The sequence below is a fragment of the Triplophysa dalaica genome, chromosome 23 (assembly GCF_015846415.1).
Source record: "Triplophysa dalaica isolate WHDGS20190420 chromosome 23, ASM1584641v1, whole genome shotgun sequence".
Classification (NCBI taxonomy): domain Eukaryota; kingdom Metazoa; phylum Chordata; class Actinopteri; order Cypriniformes; family Nemacheilidae; genus Triplophysa; species Triplophysa dalaica.
Window position 1 is genome coordinate 13,215,626 of NC_079564.1, and position 27,449 is coordinate 13,243,074.

General features: G+C 38.3%; 2 protein-coding genes across 5 annotated transcripts in view; one reads left to right on the forward strand and one right to left on the reverse strand.

Annotated features, from left to right (window-relative positions):
* Positions 1-370: 370 nt before the first annotated feature.
* Positions 371-6,446, reverse strand: LOC130413676 (uncharacterized). Of its 4 annotated transcripts, none has more exons than XR_008905521.1 (3): positions 6,219-6,446; positions 531-6,132; positions 371-444 (listed from the first exon to the last, which is right to left on the reverse strand). XR_008905521.1 is itself a non-coding variant. In XM_056739063.1 (3 exons), exon 3 carries the CDS (start codon positions 5,288-5,290, stop codon positions 1,205-1,207), a length of 4,086 nt encoding a protein of 1,361 aa, XP_056595041.1. In that variant the 5' UTR covers positions 5,291-5,424; positions 5,887-6,132; positions 6,219-6,446; the 3' UTR covers positions 383-1,204. The 4 variants fall into 4 exon arrangements, 3 of the variants coding, with proteins under 3 accessions (XP_056595041.1, XP_056595040.1, XP_056595039.1); XM_056739063.1 differs by having other exon boundaries at positions 383-5,424; positions 5,887-6,132; XM_056739062.1 differs by having other exon boundaries at positions 383-5,424; positions 5,700-6,132.
* Positions 6,447-8,598: 2,152 nt separating this feature from the next.
* Positions 8,599-27,449, forward strand: part of dipk2ab (divergent protein kinase domain 2Ab) — a 37,516-nt gene continuing 18,665 nt past the window's right edge. Inside the window, exons 1-2 of the mRNA XM_056738996.1 lie at positions 8,599-9,037; positions 20,799-21,680. Of these exons, the coding sequence (XP_056594974.1) occupies positions 21,027-21,680 (654 nt within the window). The 5' untranslated portion in view covers positions 8,599-9,037; positions 20,799-21,026. The remainder of the gene's footprint in view (positions 9,038-20,798; positions 21,681-27,449) is intronic.

Sequence of the window (27,449 nt, forward strand, 5' to 3'; positions counted from 1 at the left end):
AGACTGACCAATTAGATGATTTATTTAAGATGAATATAGGCTACCCCAGCTGGGAAAAAAAAACAATAAAAACTCAGTAAAACCAATCAAAGAAATCTGAATGGTTTCCATTCAAATAGTGTTAATTATCTGAGACAGGGCTGACAAAAGGTTATTGAATATGATTGGACAATCTGTTCTCGAATGGTGTGGTGTGTCGACGAATTCGACGAAGAGTGAGGCAATGTGGTATTGAGGCTGTATCTTCGCTAAACTTGCATGTGTCGAGATGAAAGATATAAAATATATAAATTTGATATAAATATTAATAAAAATAGCTATTTTGCTTATATCTTATGAAATAATGAATCTAAAATCATGACACTAGACTTATGCCGCCCATCGATTGAATGCGAGACTCCGGTTCCATACACAGATGTTTATTAACACTTTAACACCGTAGAACTAAAAGTTCAAGTAAACAAAATAAAAGACATCAAATATTGCAAAACAATACATAAATGACAAATAAAGAATACAGTAATACTGACCACTTTAGCCTGCTTCTCAACCAACGGCAGAGTCATTTCCCAGAAGCAATCTTCAAAGTCAAATATACTTAAACTTATACGCAGTTGAAACAGGGAGTATAAAGAATTAAACTAGCATGAATCGCTACATGTGCGCTTGGTCCCTGCGCTTTGGTTACGGGGCTTACTTCCGGTTTTCGGAATGTCAAAATAAAAGTACATGAGTATTTCAAATATATTCAAAATACCGGCTGCATTTACACTCCCACCATCACACAATGTGTGATTCACATCACAAAAATAGACTTTCTAAACAGAACATTCTAAAACAATGATGTAAATAAACGCATATACATTCAAATATAAACAAAACAATGAAGAACTAGGCTACTTATTCGGCCTCAAGCAGTAGTACTGTTTTGTGTATTGACCTTTCTAAATAAACTGGCTTATGTGAGCGTGCGCCTCTAATGTCTAGTGCTGTGTCACTAAGTAACAGTTTGAGTTTTCTGACTCTTCCGTCAGATCCTTGGAAGACTTCAACTACCTTCGCCAGCTTCCACTTATTTCTTGGTGCGTCATCATCTTGCAACAGGACAATGTCATTCACTTTAGCATTTCTCCTGTCCTTGTTCCATTTGCTCCTCTGCTGCAGATTCAGCAAATACTCCTTTCTCCATCTGGTCCAAAATTCATTAGACAAGAACTGAACTCTCTTCCATCTTCATTTCTCTCCTTAGCAGGTCACTCGACCTTGTGGCCACGACTGCAGCTGAGAGTTCCAGTCTTGGGATCGTTGTTAACTTTGTCAGTGAAAGATTATGAAGGTCTTGGAGCCACGCTTCCCAACGCGGCCTGAGATCATCAGGAAGCTGCTCATCCCATCCCACCTTGTCTTGGCACATCCTTTGTAGAATCTGTTTACCTTTTAGAATGATAGGTGCCACAAATCCAAGAGGATCAAAAATTGAGGCCACTGTTGACAATACTCCTCTTCTGGTGAAAGGATGATCCTTTACCCTCACTTTGAACTGGAACTTATCTGAGCTAATGCACCATTGGACCCCGAGAGCCCGCTCCATCTTGTGCTCACCCAAGGCCATGTCCAGGTCAGCTACAACTTCTGCAAGTTCTTGCTTTGGGATTGTGGCAAGCACCTTCTTGTTACTGGTAATGAATTTGTGTAAGTGGAGTTTACCAGTGTTGCAGAGGTCTCTTGCCTCTCTAACAAGCTCGATAGCTTCTTCTTCACTGTCCAAACTTGTTAATCCATCATCAACATAAAAATTGCGCTGAATAAACCTCACTGTAGCTTCACTAAACTTGCCTTCACCTTCTGCAGCCAGGTGTTTGAGCCCAAAGTTTGCGCATCCAGGTGACGATGCAGCACCGAACAAGTGAACCTTCATGCGGAACACTGAAGGTGGAGCCTCCATATCGCCTCTTTCCCACCACAGGAATCTGAGATAGTCTTGGTCACTTGGTGCGACATGAAATTGATGGAACATCCGCTCTACATCACACATGATGGCTACTCGTCCTTTGCGGAAGCGACACAAGACCCCTACAAGGGTATTTGTAAGGTCTGGCCCGGTGAGTAGATGCTCATTCAGCGATGTATTCTGAAACTTAGCCGAGCAATCAAATACCACGCGAATCTTTCCTGGCTTTTGGGGATGATAAACCCCATGGTGAGGGATATACCACGTGGTCCGATCGTTTAACTCTGACTCTGGAACCTTTTCAGCATCACCTCTTGTTATGATGTCCTCCATAAAAGCCACATAATCCTTGTGATATTGATTATCTTTCTTAAGACGTTTTCCCAGACATCTGAGTCGATGTTGTGCACACACTTTGTTGTTTGGCAGGCTTGGTTTCTCTTCCTTAAAAGGCAATGGCATTTCGTAATGTCCATTTGGCTTTTGCTTGATTCCTTCTTTCAGCTTCACCAAGAACTTAATATCTTCTTGTGATATTAGAACTTCTTCACTGAACTTCTCAGTAAAATCTGCCTCAAAGACCTTGAGTATATCTGCTGGAGTGATCATTTCCTTGACTTGAGTTCTATAAACAAAATGTACCTCAGACTTGAGCTCAGTAAAGGCCTTGGTAGCTGGCTGAACTTTCTTTATGATGATACGGTGGCTCACACCGATTTCATCCTCATGATCATAATCCACACCAGTGCTGCTGTAGCCGATAATGCTCCAACCCAACACAGACTTTTGTGCATATGGCTGGTTTTCATTGCCCGAGATGACATCTCTGGGAAGTAAGGCTTGTGGACAGTTATAGCCGATTAACAATCCCACTTCACAATCAAGCTCAGGAGACATTTCATCTGCCAAATGTTCTAAGTGAGGCCAAGACTTTGCGGTAGTTCTTGTGGGTATATGGGATCTGTTTGCTGGTATGTAATCTCTGGTATAAGTTGTTGGGAGTTTGATTTTAGTGTCAGAGCTGATGCCTCTTACCTGTAGTCCTTGCACCCTTTGGCTATTCACCACTTTTGTTTTTGATGTTATTGTGGACACTTTAAGTTTTACTGACTCTTTCCTGGCACCCAATGTAACAGCTGCATCCTTCAGGATGAAGGTTGTGTCACTCTGACTATCAAGTAACGCATACACTAAAACTTCCTTGTCTGGTTCCATTGCCGTGGAGACATAGACTGGAACAATAGATGAAGTGTGAGTGCTGCTTTTCTCTTGAACAACTCTGTTAGAGGTAGCTTGCTGTATTTCAATTGATTCAGACTGTTGGTTGGTGTGTCCTCCGTTTTCATTTTGCCTTTCTGGTTTTATTCTTACAGCTTGTTCTTGGTTTTTCTTCCCACGATCTTGATGTAGGCAAGTAGGGTGATGTTTTCCACATAAGTCACACACACTCCTGGATGTACACGCTCTGGAGTTATGGCCTATCCTAAGGCAACCAAAACACAATTTCTCCAGTTGTACAAATTTAACTCTTTCTTCAACAGGTTTTTCCCTAATCTTGAGACACCTATGGAGAGTATGGCCTTTCTTCTTACAAAACATGCATGTGCTGCTTGTCTTCTCAATTGTATTAGTGGTGAAAGTCTTAGCACTAAAGTTTTGATTTCGTTGATACTTAGACTGTTCTCGTTCTGTTGGCTTTGATCTTTCTTGGTCAGTTGACTTCACAGCATACAATGATGTGATGGGGTTGCATGCAATACGAGCCTCCATATTGAGAAATCTTACAAAATATCTAAAGTCCGGGAACATTTTGTGTCCATCCTGATAGATTGTTGCTTCTCTATTCCAGCGTGAGCTCAACCAATCCGGGAGCTTGACAGTAATCCTTTGGTTTTCCACACAGTCGTTGAGAGTTTGTAGACCTTGAACATATGGCATAGCTGATTCCACACTGCTCAGAAAATCAACAAACTCACGAAGATTTTCGCTATCCTTGGGGGCAATTTTATGCCATGTATGTATCTTGTCACGGTATGACTTGGCAACTATGAATGGATTACCAAATCTGTCTTCAAGTATGTCCCAGGCAGCACGATAAGCGGTTTCTGTTCCTACAAGGAAATGGCCTTCAATAGCTTTCTTGGCTGGGCCACCAACGTACTTGCGTAGAAAGAAGAGCTTTTCTTGAGCTAGCAGGTTCTTGCGCTCAATCAGAGTAAAGAAGGAAAGCTTCCAATCATTGTACTTGAGAGGATCTCCTTTGAACACTTCAGGTTCTGGGATTGGAACTCGATTAGCTGTGATTGCTTCAGCAAGAGTTCTCACAAGGTCATTGGTAGCTTCATGAGAGGTTAAAAAGGCTTGAGTGGTTGGCTGTGGAACAGAACATGAGGTGTACATGGAGGGATATAGGAGAGGGGATTTAGTGGCTGTAACCTCATGAGGGTGCTGGACTTGACTGGGCTTGGCTTGTTGCGCAAGTAGAGCTTGTGAGACTGGTGCTTGAGAGGGAAAAAATTGATCCATTAAAGGGTTAAGTGCTAGTGGTGGATCGACAGATTCTGAATAAACCTGCAGTCTTGCTTGAGCCGCAACATGCCCTTTAAGTTCTTCTAGCCTTTGTACTTCTCTCTTTTTTCCTTCCAGCTTCATTTTTCTATCAGCACTTTCTGCTATGAACTGAGCTCTTTTTTTAGCACTCTCTGCTTCAATTTCCTTTTCTATAGCTTCTCTTTCAGCCTTCAAGATTTGATCTTCCACCTCAAGTCTTTGAATTTCTTCCTTCTGCTGATGTTGTGCATTTGTTATCTTCATCATTTCTTGCGTAGCCACAACTTCGGCTGCCGCCTGTTTTGCATTAAGGGACAGGATAGAAGAGTGTCTGGATACTTGGGAAGGAACCTTTGACTTAGCGGTTTGAACGGAGGAAACACTAGACACTGTGCTTTCAAATACTGATTTAGCATCAGGCCAAGTTATGATTTGTGTATCATCATCACTGCGGAAATGTTGAACATTTGTATTTGCAATCCTAGTAAATGCCTGGCATGTGTCATTCATTCTCCGAATGTCTGGTTCAGGAGTTGAAATTGCTCTTATTTTGAGGTAAGTAATGTCCATGTCCACTTGTGCGGTATTGATTGCATTTACAATCTCCTCAATCAGATCATCAGCATCATTATTCTTAATGGACCGTTTTAAGCCATTGATATGATACTTCCATCTTCTGTACATCTTTACAAAACTTACAGTTAGATCTTTCAATTTGTCATCTAACAGAGCTTTGCCCTTTTCAGTGAGCTTTTGTATACGTCCAGATTTCCTAATTCCAGGAATCATTTGTGTGTCATCCACACCAACCTGAGATTGTGTGGCCTGCGATGTGTCTTCAACTTGCTCATCAGCGTCAGCTTGCTGTGATAGGGTAGTCCTTTCTGCGTCACTATCTTCTTGAAAGTCTCCATGAGTGACCTCTTCAGTAGGAAGAAAGGTGATTTCCTTTGAGTGTGACATATTAAATGCATGTGATGTATTTGATTAAACTGTATTCTGTTGTCTAATGTGTGCAAATATGAAATAAAATTAAATGCAAAACTAATCTCTTTGCTTCCCTTAGCTTAACCTTTGAATATTGCACATCAACACACTACAGTCTTATAATAACACACTTCAATAAATGAGCAATAAAAGGCAATTAACAAAGTGAGAAATAATAATAATTCGTCACAGTTTAAATATGAAAACTTACTTGTTGGAACAAACTTTGAATTTAACTTAGAACTTCTTAGATTCAACTGGGAGAATGGTTCATTTACATATCTGCTAAGTTTCTTTGTTTCTTACTAGATAATCAAACTGCAGCACAAAATAATGACGACTGCTGATTTAAGAGGAAAAAACACAAATGAAACGTCCGTGTGCTATCATGGCAGTACTTGCGCTACTTTCGACACACTCCTTTCGACGTGCTTGCTTGTGTAGCCTTGTCCACTTGCCCCTTTGGATTCACACGAACCATTCACAAGGTGACCTCTCGTTTACCGCACGCGGTCGCAGCCAGCCCGTATTCGTCCGCTCAGAGCCTTTACCGTTGCAGTAGTGTTCTACTATGCCGCCCATCGATTGAATGCGAGACTCCGGTTCCATACACAGATGTTTATTAACACTTTAACACCGTAGAACTAAAAGTTCAAGTAAACAAAATAAAAGACATCAAATATTGCAAAACAATACATAAATGACAAATAAAGAATACAGTAATACTGACCACTTTAGCCTGCTTCTCAACCAACGGCAGAGTCATTTCCCAGAAGCAATCTTCAAAGTCAAATATACTTAAACTTATACGCAGTTGAAACAGGGAGTATAAAGAATTAAACTAGCATGAATCGCTACATGTGCGCTTGGTCCCTGCGCTTTGGTTACGGGGCTTACTTCCGGTTTTCGGAATGTCAAAATAAAAGTACATGAGTATTTCAAATATATTCAAAATACCGGCTGCATTTACAAGACTCGTTTGATTCCTCTAGACATGCCGAGTCAAACCATATGTTCGTCGGTTTGCCATTCGGGGCGCCACTAATTCCAAATTTTGTCTCAAATGCAGTATTTTAAAAATTTAACGGCGAATCGCAACAAAACTTTGTAGGCTATGATTCGTCTTGGCGATATTCTTACTTCCTGTAAAGTTCTAAATCAGCATCTCCTTTTGGTCCAGAGATATAACAAAATGTGTTTAGTTGCTCATGGCATATGAACAATTCAACTTGATGGTATGTGATCAACATTAACATATTTGTTGGCTCAAGCCTAGTGCTTTGATATCAAACTATGGCATATTGTATACAACATCAGGAGCAGATCTTGTTCGCCTCATATTAATTATACAACAGCGCCGGATTGTGGACAAAAGTTATAAGCAATTGTATTGTGTTCTAACAGCCTTTCCCTGTGTTTTTAAACTTGGTTTTCAACATCTGACATGTCCAAAATGTTTCCCTTTCAGCCGTGGTTGAGCTTGACCCAGTAATTGCAGCTTGCAGCAATTTTATTTTAGTTATGTTTCAATTTAATTCATATTTAAAATGAACTTTTATTTTTATATTTTTATGTATATTTTAGTTAAAAATTTTCCAACTTTGTTATATGCTTTTGTCATTATATAGATTCTTTGTTTACTTTTGATGTTGCTTAATATTAATTAATTATAGTTTTATTATAATATTTTAGTGATTTATACTATTGGTTACAATTAAATCTTTTGTTCGTTTATTTTTTCAGGTAATGTTTATGCCAATCTCTTTTATTTCAAAAACAAAAACGCGTTAAAAGTTTTAATTTTTAGTAAACAAAAATAACCTTGTATAAATCTATGGAATTTCCTGCCCTGTCCAACAGCAATAGGATTCATACAAAACATGAAAACAGTCCTTAACATTCAACTTGTCAAGACAAACTTTATTTGAGGTGCTGTTTTCATATAATCTGTTTGAACAATGACTTCGTATCATCTAACTTTAAAAATCTCTCATCCACCACTAGGTGGAAGCAAATACAAACATTTCCCAGCAGCTCAGTTTTACTATCGCCTAGATATTATGAAGCTTTAATTAATTTATCAAGTTTTTGCTTACGAAACTAACGAAAAAGCAACAACAACATATGTATATTTCCACCAGGGTTGTCCTGCAGTTGATGCAAATGATTTTCATTCTTTTTTTTAAATGAATATGTTTCTTTAAGGAACATTTATCATCTTTCAAAGTATAAAAGGATGTTCCTGCCAGAGAGCAATTTTACAAGCAACAAAACCCTGTGTTGGTAATTTTATCAACCAAAACATTTGTCTAGATATCTTTTATAAATCAGTGGGATTTAACAGTAACACAGAGACAAAATATGCTTGTTGTCTGTAATATAATTAATAATTCAGAGCAGGTCCCATCTGTTTCCCCGTTTCAGCAGCTGATTCTGTGTTTTTGGGAACAGGTCCAGATCTGCCACTGCCTCCCCTGGTTTTGGCCTACATTCGTCCTTAAGGAATATGGCCACATGCTTTTACAGACATCATTTATGAGGAAATTGTGAGGAACCGAGTTTCCGACCACGACTCAGAAGTATCACTCCGTTAGGCAGTTTGCCAGCAGAAGCTCTTCTTTCTCCACAAGGCCAAACATGGAGATATTACCTCAAAGAGACACTGCTGGCAGGCAAACCCTTTGCTTTTATTTCATGAATACCATCGCATTTCTTTAACGCATCTCATAAGATTGCATCTTTCTTTCTTTCTTCTTTCTTTTTTACTTTTTTCTTTCTTTCTTTCTTTCTTTCTCAATTGATAGAGTACTGCATCACTAAGGCAAATGTTCCATTCACACAAATGTACTTTAGGTGAAAGCAGCAGCCAAATGCAATAATAACTGTACATTTCTTTCTTTATTTTTTCTCAATTATTTGTTACAAACAATAAAAGTTTTTATTTCATTTTTTATTTCACTCTCTTTTTATACTTTGCTCTCGCATGAATTTATCAGTGAAAAAAAAGAGGGCACTGCAGCTCCGTAGCGGGCACCATGACAACGCCCTCAAACCAATAACGTAAAGCGATGAGGGAAGTCGTAAAAACTAATGGTTCGCTGTTGGGAAGAGTCGGTCGCTGTGGTCGTTGTAGTGCTGGAGAGCAGCAGCAGTGGCGGGTAGGGAGACCGCGCTCGATCAAGCTCCTGTCCTCGATAGATCGACATGAGAAGCGGACTCTGACGCTCCGCCAGTTTTACGCAAATAAAGGACTGATGCATATTTAGTGGTTGAGAATTAGATGAGTTAAGAGGCTTAATCACTGGTTTTCTCTCTGGCTAGGTGGCTAACTGCCTCATCTTATGGAAAGACCATTTGAGTTTTTTTGATCCGTGAATTTGAGCTGCTGTGCGTCTGGGATACAATGTTTCTCGTGTTTCTTCTGTCGGAGCGTCTAACGCGCTACAAAGTAACATCAAAGCAAGCCATCCGCTCCAGTATGAAGAATGAGACAAAGTGAACCATCCAAAAGAAACACTCCTGCAAGACTGAGTACAGAAACTCTCTGAGGTTTGTTTGGCAGCTTTTTCTTCATTGTGCTGTTGCAGTGTCTGCTTTCCAGTCAGGTCACATTTGATTGTAATTTATGGTTGATGTGAATTTAATTTAATGTAATGGACATATGTTTCAATATAAAATGTTACGATTTTAAGACATAGATATTAATATATGTAGTTCCATACGAACATTGTAAACACGAGAATGTCAGGGAGTTTTGTAACTGTGGTTTACAGCTGTGAAAGGCACGGAAATGTATTACAAAGAGTCGTGGAAGAAAACTATAGAAATCAAGGTTTTAATAAACGTAATCGCCTGAATTAATCACAAACTATAGGGAAAATGTTAAATCGTTATGGAAAAAAAAGTTATGGATAAACACGGACATGTTCTGCATTAGAGAAGCCATATGTTTTCTATTTATATAAACATACTAAATCGTCTAGGAATTGGGTCGAGTTTAACTCGATTTATTAATGACATGCGACTAAAAAAAGTTATGGAAATTCTGGAAAGGAATGATAGTCCATGTTCTTTTTATCGTTCCTTCCTTTTCCTAAAGAAAATGACACCATGCGTGTATGACCTCATTACAATATAAAGTTTTCGTTTTTAATTATAGTCCCAAATTGTCTGTGGTAGAGTACATGACAAGCATCGTGTATTCCGAAACGGCACAGCTCAGTGTATCATGAAGTCAGCATCAGATTTCTTGGCACAGATTTGACACTTGAAATAACACGATAGAATTTAGCTGCTGACCTCAGACCAGTCTAAACGATACCTGCATTAAATATTTATATGTGCTGTGCTGATCATTAAGGCCATACATATTTGTTTCAATTGTAGACCTTTTCTGAAATGTTGTGTTTGAGTCGAGCCTGAAATATATACATAGGACTGATGTTTTTTAAATCAATTTTAAAGTAAAAAAAACATACTTTTTAAAATTAAAAGTGCATATGTTCCAATCTTTCAAAAAACGAAGTGATGTCCGATTAGCAAAGTGTATTAAAAAATGTTTTAGACTTTGAAATTGCTTTTCACGTTGCAGGCCATGTCATCTTTACAAAGATTTTTCAGGTTTACTATGAAGTACGGTTTTTATTTGGCACCTTGCGGTATTGTATGAATAAAGGAAAAACATGCCTTGCACATGTATGTTTGATGTAAAGTGATTATTATTTGCCAGGACACAGTGTGGTGAATGGGAGAACACCACACCTGTATGATAAACTGTGAGGAAAAAGCAGTGAAATCCATCCCACAATCAGGCGTTAACATGTTTTATTAAACATTCTTTTTTAAGTTGTCGGCACAACATGAGCTCTAAAAATATGAACAACAATATGTCAAGTGTTATCTTGCACTTAAATTTGTATACATTATGGCAGTTTTGTGAGTTTCAATATACACTTTTACTGTAGCCTAACTCGGCTCGGAATCTTAAAGGCTGCTTAAACTGATCATCTTGTCTCACAGTAATTGTGAACACAAGGTGAACATTGTATCGAAATGAACCGCAGCAATTGTTCGATTGTGTCAATTCAATGAGCTTATTTGCCTAAAGAACTCTCTAAAGGTTCCCGCTGTTTCTCTTCTGAAGGTAGAAAGTATCAAGATCAAGATCTATTAAGCTTCGGGGAAACTTGAGGAATCATTAAGTGAAAGTTTAACGTGTCACATTCGAATGCAAATGCGGTTAATCAGTAGTTTAGCGTGTTTGTATTTGTTAAGCGTATGAAAGAGAGAACTTGTTTCCATTCATCATTGTTTGTGCGGTTTGCTGGACAGAGGCGGCTCGGTTGTGGATGGCTGTTTTTGTGATCAAACATTATTGACTCTTGCAGTCGATAACCTTGGCAACTGCACTTCTTCACCAGAGCGCCTGCAGCTCCGCATGTGTGAAGCTAATGACACGGCCATTGTGAACTGCTTAACATAATGGGAATAAAGTTAGCAAACTCTGGCTTGAAATAGTATTGACTATAGTCTCTGTGCTTCTTGCTTCTCAAGGGTGTCAAAATTGCGTTTTTATTTTTTACTATTTAATAAAGAAATGATGGTCCTTCCATCTCAAATCAACCAAATCTTTAATATTTTTTGGAAATTTTGTTGGTGGCACTTTAGAGCCATATTGGCACACTTCATTCTGTAACCCATATCAGATGTAGGCTACATTTTTACCACCTCTGTCATGTATTCAAACTTGAATTTTCAAGCACGTTTAGGCTCTCGAATGCGTTTCATTTTGAAGATTATAACAAACGGAGCAATTCCTCACATCATCAGTGCTCAGGCTGTAATGAACAACATCCCTGTATTAAAATTTCCTTATAACTCATAATAATTTATTAAAAAAATTCTAAAAAAAAATTGAGCAAGTTAATGCCTCAACAAGGGGTGTAATGATACTTCGTACAATTTCTTTTACAATGCACATCGTAGAGTGAGGGTGATATTTATCATTATGATGTTTAATTCTATTTGTTGAGCGATCAAGACACCACCTACTCTGTGCCAGCGCTTCACTTGTGCTTATCTGACATATATGGTAGAGAGAAGTCTCTGGGAGAAGGGGAAGCACAAGAAAATCTGTGTCTCCACGTGGTTTACAAGAGTCTTATTTTCCTTCGCAATCGCCGGTAAAACACAGCAAACTTGAGGCGTAACTGCTTGTTAGTAACCCCGAAACTCTTTTCAAAGGCAAGCACAAACCTTTTCTATATGTTAAAGTTAATTTATACGTTAATGTGAGCTGCTACATAACGTGAAATCCAACATAAAGTAAGCCAAAAGAAAGCAGCGCTGTTCTGATTAGAGAAGTGATGAAGTGAGTCCTATTGTATGTTAAAAGATCGAATGACATGCTAATGATCGAACTAAGTATGTTATTTGCATGATTGAAGAAATGTAATACAGTTTATTTAATATGTCTTTTTGAAAGATTACTGTCTCGAGCAAAGACAGTTCAGCTTTTAAGATACATGAGCCAATAGCATTTGAGTTTGAGCTGTCAGGAAGTTTCATTGGTTGAATGTACTGAATAAATACACCCTTCACTGAACGAACAAGTTAATTGAGTCAAAAAGACTGAATGAACTGGTACATGTCGTTCATGGTCTAATATTTTCTGTATTGCAATAATGCATATCCAGTAGTCACTGAACTTTTCTGAAAAATAAAGGCAATGACCTGGTTTAATTTAATTCACAGGTAAAGTGAATTATGTCAAAACAGTTTAATCTTTGCATGGAACAATAGATTACACCAATAAAATGAGTTAAACCAGTTAGATTTTAGTACACTAAATATAATGTTGATTTTTTTTAATTAAACTAAAATGATGGGGATGATTAACATATGACTAAAACTAAATTGCATTTTAGTCAAAAGATTATGACTAAAACTAATTTATTTTAACTGATCTTAATTCAAATATTATTTTAAATTGCAAAAAAAAATCATTGACAAACCTGCAGTAAAGAATGTTAAGATTTTATGTGCAACAAAAAAGTAACTGAACTTGTTTATATTTTAAAAAATAAATCTTATTTGAATTTCAGTTTTATTGTTTCTTTTTGTTCAAAGTACCGCGATGCGTATCGTATCGAATCAGCACCAAGATATGTACCAAATCGTCTCAACCAGGTAATTTATGTCAATAACTCTGTGCCAAAAGGACACTGAAATGGTCATGTTCAATGCAATTGTTTTGTTTAAAGAAAAAACAATTAACTATCAGATTTTTGAAAAATCGCCCACATTTAGTTTTTTGATGACTCACTCTCATTTCATCTGATCGGTCAAAGTTGTTAAAAGAATTAAGTGACATTTGTTAATGTTGATTTACATTGAATAAAAGAAGCAGGTCTTACTGAAACAATTTTATAATATCCTGCAGAGACATTAATTAACAATTTAAATGCTGACACAAATTGAATATTGCATTACATTATAATAGAACCGATTTCAAAACGATTTAATAGAAAAAAATACTATTGTAGAAGAACATTGTAATACATCCATAAAAGAGAAGGAAGGAGGCGGGAACCGGCAGACATTAAACACAAAGTTTTAATATAAATAATAACAGCCGGAGGCCCCTCACAGACGACCGCCGGCGAAATAACATAAACAACAAATACAAAAACAAATACAAACGTAAAACAAGTTTGGGCCCGGTCATCTCTCTTCGACGGTCCGGTCGCTCGTTCCTTCTATATGCTCCCAATCTCCTACGTGATTCGAGCCCGATGTGCGCACAGCTGGCGCTAATTCACAATTACTCACCGGACTTGAACCACGGTCTCGCCCCGCCTACTCTACTACAAACATTTTTCTTTATTTTAAAGGATGCAAATTAAACTTAAAGCTGACCTTTTTCCTCAAGGTAGTATTGTATTTTGGTAGATGTTTATTTTCTCCTTGAATGTGGATGTTCTGTCCAAGCATGCATTACAATCTGACAATCAGCTCAAACTTCTAAGACGATCTGATCAGGGATTTTATGGAACAGCTACTACTCTTTTCCAGTGTTAATATCCTTCAGAAGGATATGAACAGGGACAAGTGCTAAACTGAACCAGAAACAGTAAAAGGTTTGATGGACTGTATTTACTGCATTTGACATTAACCAATCATTTCTCTAGTTGTGAAGAATAACAGTATCTCTTCTACTTGTATCTCGTTACTGTGACTGGACACTTCTGTCCCTCAGGCATTGCTCTGTCGATATCAATTCTGCTTTCATAGTACAATGTTCTCTATCAAAAATATCAAGAAAATATAGGCGGTTTCATCAGACACACGTCACTGACCCGAAGTTAACTTCTGGTCTGTGTTTGTTTAACAGTCTGGCTAGTGGCTTATAATATAACTATTTATATTCTATTTCGTGCTGTCAACGATATAACATTTTTATCGGATTGTAATACATCTCCATAAAATGGAAGGAAGGAGGCGGGAACCGGCAAACATTTAAACATTTAATAAAGTAATATAACAGCCGGCGGCCCCTCACGGACGACCGCCGGCGAACAAAACATAAATACAAATCACAAGAACATAATTATAAACATAACATAAGTTCGGGCCCGGTCCTCTCTATTCGACGGTCCGGTCGCTCGTTCCTTTTATATGCTCCCATCTCCTACGTGATTCGAGGCCGGTGTGCGCACAGCTGGCGCTAATTCACAATTACTCACCGGACTCGAACCACGGTCTCGCCCCGCCTACTCTACTACACGGATTATTCAAATTTTCTCAGTGATTAATCAAATATAAAATCAGTGTTTTTCATATATTTCATTCACATATTTCATCATACATTCTAATAATTTCACATTTAATCTTCAAATTAATGTTAGAGTTCTTTAACAGCATTGTTTTATGAATGAAAGCCAACCTTCTGATATTAGTACTGCAGCTAATGTCTCCATTAAATTGATTATTTATTTTAACATTAGCCATTCATCTGTATAATTGAGAGCTATCATGCCTAACAGGGAGGAAATATGTAGAAATTGAATTAAGTTCTCTTTACAGTCTTTAATGTTAAATTCTAAATTAAATACAGAAGAATTCTCATTAAAAATACAAAATGACACTGAATTCCTCTTTTCTTTTGTTCTTTGATTAAAATAAGCGACCGCGGCATGTTAAAAAGTGGAACCCCTTTAAGAGCTGTCTCTTTTCGGAGATCTGACGCCTCTTCCCTTTTCACTACTCTTTGCATTAATTTAACATTTAATTTGACACGTTGAAGACTGTGCTTACGAAAATGCTAGACAAAACGGCCTTTCTGGCATAATTGTGAGTTCCTATACAATTGTATTGCATACGTCGTATCTTCAAAAACAGATACAGCTGTACGATAATTTACGGAAAAAGACTAGCTGCTGGAGGCAGGCAGGGGGACGGAACTACGGCACGAGCACACAATACATCGTCACATTAACGATTCATGTTTTTTTACATTTTGCACGTACATGCCTATTGCCAACAAAACACAGACAGTGCAGCCAATCTTGATGTAGCGCAGCCAATCTTGATAAGCAGGTCTTCCTATCACTCGTTGGAAAAGCAAAGTGAGTCGAAGTGAAATAAACTGAACTGAGCCGAGTCGTACTAAACCTGACGGTACCATGCAGTGGAAAAGTGCCATTAGAGAAGAGGAAGAGCTGCTTGAGTGGTTTTTGGTTATCAGAGATTGTAAACATTTGACTTGCACCGTGTCCACACCGGATGCAACAGGCACGATGCGACATGACAAAAGACATTAGAAACGTATTAGAACCCAGTATAATTTCAAATTTTGTCCACACTGGATGCGAACAAGCAGGTTGTCGTGTTGCATCACGGCTGTCGCATACAGTATAGACACTGTGTTAGCTGCGCCAGGGCTCCAGACTACAACTAAATAATCGTTTTTTTATGTATCCCAGGCATTTTTATACAAGTACTCGCGCATGTATGACCTGCAAATTTGGAATTTCTTCTAGTTGTGATGTCATGTGGAAAGAATAATCAAACGCGAGCCCGCCTACCGTTGAGAAAAGACTTGATAAATGTGAAATATAAAGCAGTTTTTGATACTAGAAACATGACCATCCATTGTTAAACCAAAAAACATAATCAAATCTTCGAAAAGAGCCAAAGAATGGTACATTTAAATTGCGACCAAACTACAGGACTCATTCAACAAATTGTTTATATAATAAAATGAACATACAATAAAATAATAATATACATTAATATTAACATAAATTAAATATAAATAGTTATATTATTAGACACTAGCCAAACACAGATCGGAAGTTAACTGCAGTTCATGCATGCACTTCCGATGAAACGGTCTCTATGACTCGAGGGATCTCTCACGACAGGGAGAATCTGGATGTGTCGAACCATGGTAGTCAGACGAATATCCCACTCAAGTTGAATTTTTTTATACTTGCTTAGAGAATGCGATTGAAGCTAATCTCTCACATTTGTGGCAATCACGCCACCCTCAATTCATGTCATTTGTGTCACGAATTTGCGTCTATTTGCGTGTTGGCATTATCTTTGTATGCAACTTAATAACGTAAATAGTTCAATATACCCTTGATGTGAACACACCTTTAGTTCTGTGAAAAAGCCAAACTAATGTTACTCGCATGTTGATGTCAATAAAGCAACCTCGGGGTTGATTTTTTGAAGATTTTCCTCTCCAATGTCTCTGTGCTAGAAAGCTATCCCCATAGCATTGCGTCTTGTTTAGATGTGTTAGGTCTTCACGCATTTTTGTTTTAGTAAACCTGCAGCAGAGTTCGCACCAGTCGACCAAGATCCACTTAGACGTCTTGTTTGGTGCACAGCAAGGTTTGGCTGGCAGTGTTCACTTTAGAAAACATGTTAAGAAAACTACCCTACAAGGTACAAAACATATTATATACATTCAATGTGGCTTATTCTCAGTAGTGTTCCTTCACTGAGCCTGTTTGTTGTGCTGGGCAGACCTTGTTTTGGCATGTTTTGAGCTGCTTCTTGGTGGTAAGAAGCGTTTAGATGGCCTCCAGGCTTGGGCTTTCTTACATCCTTCATCACCTCAGCAGTGGGCGGGTAAGCAGAAGATGCTTTATGGGTAATGAAGTGTTAATTCAAAACAGAGGCCTGTGGGCAAGTTGAGTTTGTTGGAAATGAAAACATTTCTTCCTGGAATAAAGAAAAGAAAGTGAGTAAAGTTAATCCAAATGCATCTGCTTGCGAGTGAGGCAGATCTGGTTCTCCGCATCTGGTGAAGGCTTTCACTTGGCTCTCAGCTGACATACGAGCAGCCAATCATTTACCAGAGTGACTTAACGGAAAGCTTTTAAAGATTGTTTGAGAAAAGGAAAATCTAATTCCGCTGTCATTTTCAGTTTGCGCGAGTCTTGATCTGATTCGTACCCCCACCGGCTTATCCCGCTGAAGTCTGAAATAACCCTATAAATGTCAAAGTGAAAGAATCAACAGGAACCCTTATAAAATGCGTTGATTTCCCCCACCGAATCTTTCAAAGTGTCACTCATTTAAAAAAGGCCCCAGAGTCCTGAAATATTGTGATGGAGGCTCCCTGACTGTGGGTGGACATGGACTTGACTGCCGGAGCGAAAACTCTTTAATTTGCTGTGGTGTGAAGCCGGCAGCTCATGCAGCATAGCTTGTTTGCTTACTCTCTGCCAATCTTTAGTCAAGAGTAAGGCTGTGCATCACAAGCAGGGCTGCCTAAACCATAGATCATTGTGAAAATAGCTTACAGAAAATCATAAATATTGCTATCATTTTAATGCCGTTTTCTGCGACCCTTTAGTTTGCTGAAGGCTTTTAAAATCCTTCCTGTTTTCACAATTTCTGTAGAGAATTAGCATCTGTGTTTGTCAGTAGCAAAAGAAGAGCTGTTTAATTTTATATTAAAATAAACTTGATTCAATGAATCAATGGTGTCATCATTGAGTAACTTTCATGGAACTGTCATCGTGACATATTACCGTTACTATTCTACGCTTATATAGTGTTATGATGTTGCCTGGACGTTGTTAAATATCAGTTTCTCTTGTGCTCATTCAAAAGATATGAGGAAAGTACATATTTGCTATCACTCAGTCATAAACACACAGACCAAGGTTTTCCTTGACTACCTCATGTTTCTTGAGGAGATATGTGTATGGTTTATCTTCGTGAGTGAAAAGCACAAAATGTCTTCTGTTAAATGGCATGCAGAGATCATATCGCGCTCAGTTGTTCTAGGAACGTTCCATCAATCTCAGTCTCTGTAATAGACTGTGCACTGTGTTCTTATCAAGATATGTGTTTGTTTTTTCCCTTTTGTTTCATTTCACAGGAGATCCAGGTATCCAGAATTGAATCCGTATTGCACTTAAATGGTTACTTACTCTTTGTTTTGGCCCTGTTGAAATCTGCAGCTGTTTTCAAATTATTGTTCTTTTCCTGCTTTAAAGGGATACTTCACCCAAAAATGAAAATCCTGTCATTATTTACACACTTTTGAGTTGTTCCAAATGTGTATATATTTCTTTGTTCTGATGAACACAGAGAAAGATATTTGGAATAATGCTGATAACCAAACAGATCTCAACACCAATTGACTCCCATAGTAGGAAAAAAACAATGGTAGTCAAAAGTGCCCCGAGAACTGTTTGCTGTCCTAAATTCTTCAAAATGTTTGTGTTCAAAATAAGTTTTATTTTTTTATTTTAGTCCACTATGGTAGTATACCCTTACAGGGCATCTCTTAAACTAAACAGATGAGCTGGTTAAACTTCAGGAATGTGCGCAGCCTGTGTCTAAATTCTTTGAAATGTGTGAACAAATAAATCAACCCAAAATATACTATATGTAATATTTGATTACATTGAAAGCTTATTAATTCATTGCTTTACTTGCATAAAACAAACATGCATATACATCTGTCCATTGAAAAACATATTTAAACATTTAAAAAAGATTTTGGTCACACTTTATTTTAAGGTCCAATTGTAGGTATAAATAAGCCACAGCAAATTGCCACAGTAAATTGGCACGGTAATTTGCCACGTAAACTACTAATTTGTTGCTTATTAATAATTTGTAAGGTAGTTGTTGTTTTGGTATTAGGTAGGCCAATAAACAACCAATATAGTAAAAATAGGCATCTAATAATCAAAAAGTTAATAGTGAGAATTGGTCCTTATACTAAAGTGTTACCAAGATTTTGCAGGTATCTATGATGAGCCAACCCACTTTTAATATGGCTGGTCCAAGCTAAATACAATTTATTTAACATTATTTATTTTAAGAGTAGTAGTACCTTTAAAATCTTAATGATATCCATGCACCCTTTATGTTTGTCACTTGGTTTTGCAAATATCTATCCAATATTTTTTTTTTTTAAGTGCTAATTTAAAAAGTGCAATGTTTTTGTTCTTTTTGAAAAGCAAGGCATTTGGACATTCAGGTTTCAGAAGGACAGCAATTTCATTTGCATTTAGGCATTGGCTGGACAGTTTTATCCAAAATGACTTACAATGCATTCATGGTATACATTTGATCAGTTTGTGTAAACATCTGAATGTCTGAACAGTGTGGATATATTACTATTGTGGAAATACTATGTTGTATTCATTTTTAGAAAGAACATATTTATAATTACTAAACATTCACATATGATAAAATATTTATAATATTAACATCGGAATTTGAATACTTTGCATTAATTCTTATTAAACATCTTTCAACCCCTATTTGAAACATGAAGAGGTAATTGAACATATTGTCAGATAAAAAGAAGAATAGAAACAACTTTTTGAGGTAAATGAAAGTGCAAGACTGCAAACGGTCACATGGTCATTACTGTCATCCTTTTTAATCGTCAATTTGTTGAGTGTTTTTGACCTACATTTTTTTTTTTTTAAGATTTAATACTAAAAAGTACTGAGTCTCTTGACCTTGAGTTAGAATCAAGCGAGATGGAAATCCTGGTATAGATTATCTCTTTCACACATCGCTCAGGTCAATTAAAATGCGCAGAAATTCGTCAGCATGCTCGCTAATCACACTGACTTGTCCACTAATAAGCAGAGCCCTCGAAAGCCATTGCTTTTAATAGGCATGGTGTAATGAACTTTAATTGAAACGTTCCATTTGCATGGTAAGCAGCCATATAAGGTTTGCGCCAAGGGTCTGATTACCTGAATGGAAATGAAGTCTTGGGTGGCCATGTCATAGTGTGTTTAACTATAGTAAATAACACGCGTGTGGTATGTTACATTTACATTCACATTTAGGCATTTGGCAGACGCTTTTATCCAAAGCGACTAACAGTGCACTTATTACAGGGACAATCCCCCTGGAGCAACATGGAGTAAAGTGTCTTGCTCAAGGATACACTGGTGGTGGCTGCTGGGATCGAACCAGCAACCTTTTGATTTACCAGTTCAGTGGTTTAACCCACTAGACCACCATCTCCCCATGTCTGTTGCGTTAATCTCTCTATCACGGGCGTCCTCCTCCGATGAATCGTTTGAATGACCATTGGTGTGCTTTGGGTAACAGTGACACCCCTGCGTCCGATGGAGCCACACTGTTTGGTGTAAATCATTGATTCACCTCCCCACTTTTTTGTGGTGACACCAGGAATTTTCAAAGGGAATACTTCAAAGAGAGGTTAAAATTTCCAGGGCAACTCTGATCAAGGGTTAAACTACCCTTGGCACGATTGCGGGTGGTGGAAATAATCACAGTGCATTTCTTGGCTTTTCAGTAGCAATATGATGAACTGTTTCTAGCTGTACCCTGTTTCAGAGGGGTCATTAATACCTGTCACTTTTATGTTTGGAAGTGAAATTAGAGACCTTATGGAATGTACAGTTTTGCCATCGTTTTAACCTTATTTTTATCTGTGGTTGTTGGGAGTTATTCTGAGGGAAATTTGAGCTAGCAGTCTGGTACAGAGTGTCTTACTGTTTATTGGTCTGGCAGAAATCCATCTCGTTACAGTTCGGAAAGCAATGCATTCGCTCAAATGACCTGAACATTTCCAATTTTTTTAACATTTCGAAATGACACAACAACTAGCTGTTGCTTCATAGAGGTGAGTACCCTGGGACTGGAGAAATTTCAGACCGGGGAAACAGAAGCTAGCCTTACAAATAGCGTGGAGTTGTCCACAACTTGGTTTTGTAATTAGTTTCAGCCCTGGTGAAATTCAACTTCCTGTAATAAGTTTTTTTGTTCATGTGCTTCTTTGCAGGCAGGCTTCTATGCTCATCGGGACCATGTGCACCAGAGCAATTTCTGTGAGAATGTCTTAGCCCAACAAGTGATCACAAAGGGGGGACTCAGTTAGTTTCACCCCCTCCAGGAACTCCGGGTGATGAGTCGGCAGCAGAGATGGAGACCCATTGAGTCTTATCCCTGACATCGACTGCCCTATTCCCCTTCGCCCTTTAACCCTTCCCTGCCTGGCAAGTGGACGAACATGCTGCGCTTCGTCCCTCTCAAGCTCGGCCGTTTGTACCGGTGTTTGAAGCTTCTCTTCGTCGTGGGTCTCTTCGTCATTTTGCTGATGAACACGCATAACCTCTTCGCATCTTTCCAAAAGAACGAACTCACCGACAGGCGGTTCATACACCTCAACAAGTGCCCGGCCTGCTTCGGCACCAGCTGGTGTCGTAAATTCATGAACGGACAAATATCCCTTGAGACGTGGGGACGTCTTCGTTTTCTTGATGTCTTTAATGTTAAAAATGTGTTCTTTGCCCAGTACGGGGAGCCCCGGGAGGGCACGCGGAGGATTGTGCTCAAGCGTTTGGGTTCGAATCAAGAGCTTGCCGATATCGACCAGAAGATTTGCAAGCGGGCGACGGGTCGACCTCGTTGCGATCTCATCCAGGCCATGTACAAGACTGAGTTTGCCAGACTCAACGGGGACGTCAGACTCTTGACCCCGGATGTTGTCGAAGGATGGTCCGACCTTGTTCATTGTCCTTCCCAAAGATTGCTGGACAGAATAGTCAGGAGATATGCAGAGACAAAGGACTCTGGAAGCTTCCTGTTGAAGAACCTTAAAGATACAGAAAGGATGCAGCTGTTGATGACATTGGCTTTCAATCCAGAACCCCTAGTGCTTCAGGTAGGTTCAGCTGTAATTACACACTCGTCTCTCTCTCTTCCTCTCATATATTATTCTCTACAATCTAAATCATAACATATCAGCATTTCCCATACAATGCTTTTTCTTGGGTTGGACCGACCAGGTATATTTATTCCCGCCCAAGTATATTTGAAAACTATATTTTCCACTCCGCTCGCTCAATATATGCTCAGTCGCTTGCTCAGCCCTGTTGGTGATTAACTCTTTTGCTGCTGGTATTGTCCTATGTACACCGCAAGTATTACAATGAAGTATGAATATATGCACTGACAATGAGAGTACAGTATAAGACTGTTGTTATAAACTGTTGTTCATGGGGTCTGCACTCTTGGTCTTCATCGCTCTTCACTCTCTATTAGATGCACAGTTTTAGTGTGTTGCGACTCTCTGTCTTTAGGTTTGTTTATTCTCGCACTTTATTGTGCACTGCAAGTCTCTGGTCACTCCACATGTGTCTCGCAGTAGCAGCACATCACATTAAAAGCGCTCACATGGTGCACATGCGCATCATCGCGCGCTTCAATGGAAGTTTTGCCTTGGCTCGCCTAAAGTTCAACTTTATTAAAACTATTAACAGCTTAACAAAGCGATGTGAGAAATTGTTTTTTATATATGCACGCTCAGATCATTGCACCCCTGCACGAGCAATGCGAGAAAGTGCAGGACTAGAGCAGATCACAGAACTACAGACTGAAAGAAGGTCAAAAGAGTATTTGATTTGATAATATGTTATGGGAGAATTAATCCACGTGTTTTTTTCATAATTACGCCCTTCTTATTTACATTGAGAGGGAAATACGGAATAGTAAAATCTCTTACGGTTGACATTTTATTCTGCGGTAACAGAATATTCCGTCACTCCGCCCAGCCCTAACCAAAGTAATTATAAAGGTATAGTGCATTTAATCTTTTGTGCGTTTATTTTGAATGTTGCACTATGGCAGCTATATGTTCACGGAAATAAAGTAACGAAAATCAAATATACTTTATCAGTTATAATACAGTTATTTTAGGCACTCTTTAAATAAATATGACAAACAATGTCACAGAATGTTGGACTGAAGCATAACTGCTCTTTTTCAGCCTACTACTTAGACATTTATTCAAGAAGTGTATTATAAATTGAAAACAATTAAGGTTACTTGAAACATTTATGTCAGAGCGGGATCTGAGCTGGATTTGGTTATCCGGTGAGATGAGCGTAATGTGAGAGGAGCGTTTGCTTCGTCCGTGAGCGACTGAGCGATGTGCAGTCATTGAGAGAAATATTGAGACCGCTATGCACACATGCACTCTCTTCCGATGAGCTACATGTGTGTGTGCGAGGCCTCGGCCCCTCGTATTTAAATGGCACTTGCATTTAAAATCAAAGAAGCATTCGTAATATAGCAACACATTTTTTGATTTTGTCCGATGGTGTTGCGTTTATAAATCAGACTTTTAGCAGCGGTTAAAGTGACTGCTGGTGGTATCCTGATGTAAATACAGGATAATGTGACAGATAGGCGAGTAGAAGAAAAACAGATAACTGCTAACACTGACACAAATATGCTTTGTAGTTTTTGACGTCACCAGCGCCACAAGTCTGTCAAAATCCTATGGGAAACACTGCATATGCTCTTGAAATGCCCTTGATATTTCTGCCAGAAGAATAGAATCTGTTTGGTTTAACTATAGGGTGTGCTACTTTCCCTGCCTGTTTCCCCCAATTGATGGTTCCGTGTTGTTTGTAAGCCACAATTCTTGAGTTTGAAGTCTCTGTAATCTTGAAAGACCTTTAAAGGATAGTTCAGACAAAAACTCCAATTTGCCGTTTAGTTACTCGCCATCAGGGCATCCGAGATGTAGGTGACATTTTTTCTTGAGTAGAACCATAAAGAAGATTGTTTGGTAAATCAGCAGCCCTCTCTGCTTCATATAATGGGAGTATATGGGGTCCGCCGTTCTGAGAGAGGTTCTAAAGCACATCATTCCAAAAAGCGGCTCCTGGCGACATGTGGACGTTTCGTGAAGTGACTCGCTCGTTATTTTCATTTACTTGAACCTCATTTTTAATAATATTAGCCATACTGTACAGCCTCAACACTCCCTTTCTGCATGTGGTGCTAAACGTACCAGACCCTGGTATGCCATTCGCCACCAAATACTACAAGAAGAAGATTGTGCTCATTATGCCAAATATTATTTAAAATGACGTTCAGTTTTATGAAAATATCAAACGATTCGCTTCAGGAAATGTCGCCAGGAGCCGCTGTTTGGAATTATTTGCTTTAGGAACTCTTAGAACGGCAGACCCCATTGACTCCCATTATATGAAGCAGTGAGGGCTTCGGATTTACCAAACAATCTTCTTTATGGTTCTGCTCAAGAAAAAATATCACCTACATCTCTGATTATTAAAAAATGTAAAACTGTTAATACCCATTACTTTTTTATCTTTTAAACTGCACTTACGGAATAGCCTGGATTGCTATAGACCCGTTAGCTTTTCTCACTTACACAGTATCTTCCCTGTCCTTTATATCAAAGTTTGAGTATTGTTACATGCCATGCTTTTAACTGTGTTGACATGGCATTGTAATGACGGCGGCTGTCTGGCTGATTATTCGATACTGATTTACAATTGGCCGATCGATTCCAATTTCAGCTGTCATTGACTGCAGCTGATAAAGGCACAAAACATCAAAAGAACAGAAGGCCTGTGAAGACATTCACTTTCTTTCTGACCTCAAATCCATCACACAAGGTCTCAACATCCTCTGGCATTTGGTAGACAGAGGGGAGATCAGCGCAATCTATAAAATCTGATTAGGTGTGTGTGGTCCCTGTCATTGGGCCCCTTCCCTTTTGTCTGTCAATTTGTTTTTCATCTTTACTCTGTTATTCCTTCAATTTCTTCAAATTTGTAATGTCATTACATATCAGTTATCAGTGATCTATAATTCCATTCCTCAAACTAGGGCTGTCATGATGATTAAATAATCGTCTCGTCGCCATAGTTTGACCTCATGGCGGGGATTTCAGATCACCGCAATTATTGCAGATCTTTCCAGAAAACAAAAGGGGGAGCTGTATCGCCCTACATCCACTGCTCTCTCATCTGCTTGCAAAACAGTGCTCTGTTGATTTTGGTTTACGGGTATCATCTGACTCCGAGTGGTAAAGTATCCGCATTCAAAATGGATCTAGTTTCAAATCCGAATACGACGGCAGCGATCTGGAAATATTTTGGTTTCAAACCAGACGAAAAAGTGAAAGCAGCTGAAAAGACATTGACTGAAAGACATTGATACGGCAATATTTTGCTTGTTTAAGAGAGAAATAGCTGTGAAACACTAACACCACAAACTTACCGAATCAACTGAAGTCACATCACCCCACTGAATTTGCCGAACTGGTAAAAAAATCCTTGACCGCGCATACTTCTCGTCAATTGCCATAACGAAGCCTTTTGAATGAACGACTAAGTTTAAACGAGACCGTATCAGGTGGCGCTCCTTAACTTAACGGAAATGCAGCCATTCAATACGATGGAAAGAAATGCTGCAAAACTTTGATAAGCAATATGAACTGCCAGGAAAAACATACATTTCCAAATCAGCAATTCCAAATTAATACTGGGAAGTGAAGGATGCTATTCTCCAGGATTTGAAAGGAATTGCCTTTTTTGCAGCCACTACAGACATTTGGTCCAGTACTAATATGACCCCTTACATGAGCTTAATATGTATTAAGTGTATTTGTATTTACTGCCAGGGACAACTTGCAAAAGATTAACCTAAATAATGACAATAATGTGTGAAAATGATTTCACGAACAAACAAAACATTTTTTAGAATTAAATGCCAAAGCCATTAAACGGACAATTAATCGTCAAAGCCCCAAAACAGACAATTAACCGTTATAATCGCCACGATTAATTAGACAATTAACCAAATTTCATAATCGTGACAGCCCTACCTCAAACCATTTTGAAGACCTTATTTCATTCTTTTTGTATACCATTCTGCCCATCATTATTCTGTTTGATTATTCTATGTTTTTTCAAACCTCATAAATAGTTAATTCTGCAATGAACTTGTGAACCAATAGCATAGGGAATCTCTCCCCACGGGGTTAACTCTGGATAATATGAACTCTTGTGAGCTCCAGATGAGCTTCCAGGAGACCATGAGCGGTGGCGTGAGTGCCTTTGGCTGTGCTTTAAAGAAGAAACACTGTAAGTTTCAGAAAGAGTGGGAAACATATGGTGGTTACCCAGCAGCTAATAAAGAATTAATGGCATATACGGTTGTGTGCAGTGTTGTAATGTAACGGAGTACAAATACTTCGTTACTGTACTTAAGTAGAAATTTCACGTATCTGTACTTTACTTCGCTATTTAAATTTATGTCAACTTTCACTTTTACTCCACTACATTTCCTAGATAAAATATATACTTTTACTCCGATATATTTCCACTAAGCATCTTCTTTACTCGTTACTACTAAATAAAATAATCAGAAGAAGAAATGTGTGCGACTGCAATAAGGGAGGTTTGGCGAATAACTTCTCCTAGATTGCATTACGCACGCTCTGCACGCTCTATTTCAGCGTAGTGCTTATTTGTTGCCAAAGACGGAGGAAGCACAACTGAAACCGCCGGCGCCATGGAAGCACCTACTGGAGGACCTCCCGTTATCTTAGACGACCACACCCGGTTAACAGGGTGAAGATAACGTTATAAATCCGTGGCCGTATTTGCAAGAAATGTTTCTGTACATTGGAGTGTAAGATTCTTCCTACCGAAAGAAGTGCCTCATATGCCTACCGAAAGTCACTGAAATTTTGGCATTCAAAAACTCCCCGTCCAACCTGAAGAAGCACATCAAGGCAGGTTAAATTAATAGTTATTCAGTAAAGCCACAATGTCAATGTGTTTCAACATTAGTTATCATAAGCCGTATCAGATATCTAACGTGATGGCCAGGCTAACATGTTAGAACCCCCTTAGCTGTTCTAAATCCACTGTAAAACACGGCTTCAAGGGGCTTTTTGCTTTATAAAACAGTTACTCCATTAAAATATTCATTTTTATAAGTTACCTTCTCCTAATTCTCCTAATTTACAGGAAGTGCTTTCCAGGTCTTTCGGTAAATAGCTACACTACATTCCCTCATGAAAGTTAAACATGTCTATAGTAAACATTTTTTATTTTGGTTATTTGTAGTAAGACCGTTGTAACCACACATTTGCCAAGGTCTCACTATAGTAATCATAGTTAATCCACGATATTTGTAGTTTATCTGTGGTATTACAAATTGAAAATCATTAATAAAACCTCATTAACCATATTTACCTTAAGGGTGACCAGGCCAAGGCTGGCTCGACATTGGGGAATCAAATAGTCTGGATCAGCAAATATATAATCCTTCACGTTCATTACATACATAATTTTCACATTGTTCTTTGAATAGATTGACAGATCAATATTTAATAAAAATAGAAGCTTTTTCTTTTTTTTTAATCGTCAGCTGGATATCTTTGGAGGAGACCAAGACCCATAACTTGTCCTAACAAAAAGTATTTGACTAATTGAAATCTATTTGGGCTTTAACATCGTAACACATTTTTAAATTATGTAATATTCATTTAACAGTTCAAGTTAAAAAAACAAGTAAAATTTTGCAAAACATTCATACAACCCCCACACTCTTCATATAACCATGTTTAAATTAAATGTGCAAAAACACAATACTGCTATTCTCT

Coding starts and splice junctions, on each gene's coding strand:
- LOC130413676 (XM_056739061.1), bottom strand. CDS start 5,464: ATGTCACACTCAAAGGAAATCACCTTTCTTCCTACTGAAGAGGTCACT.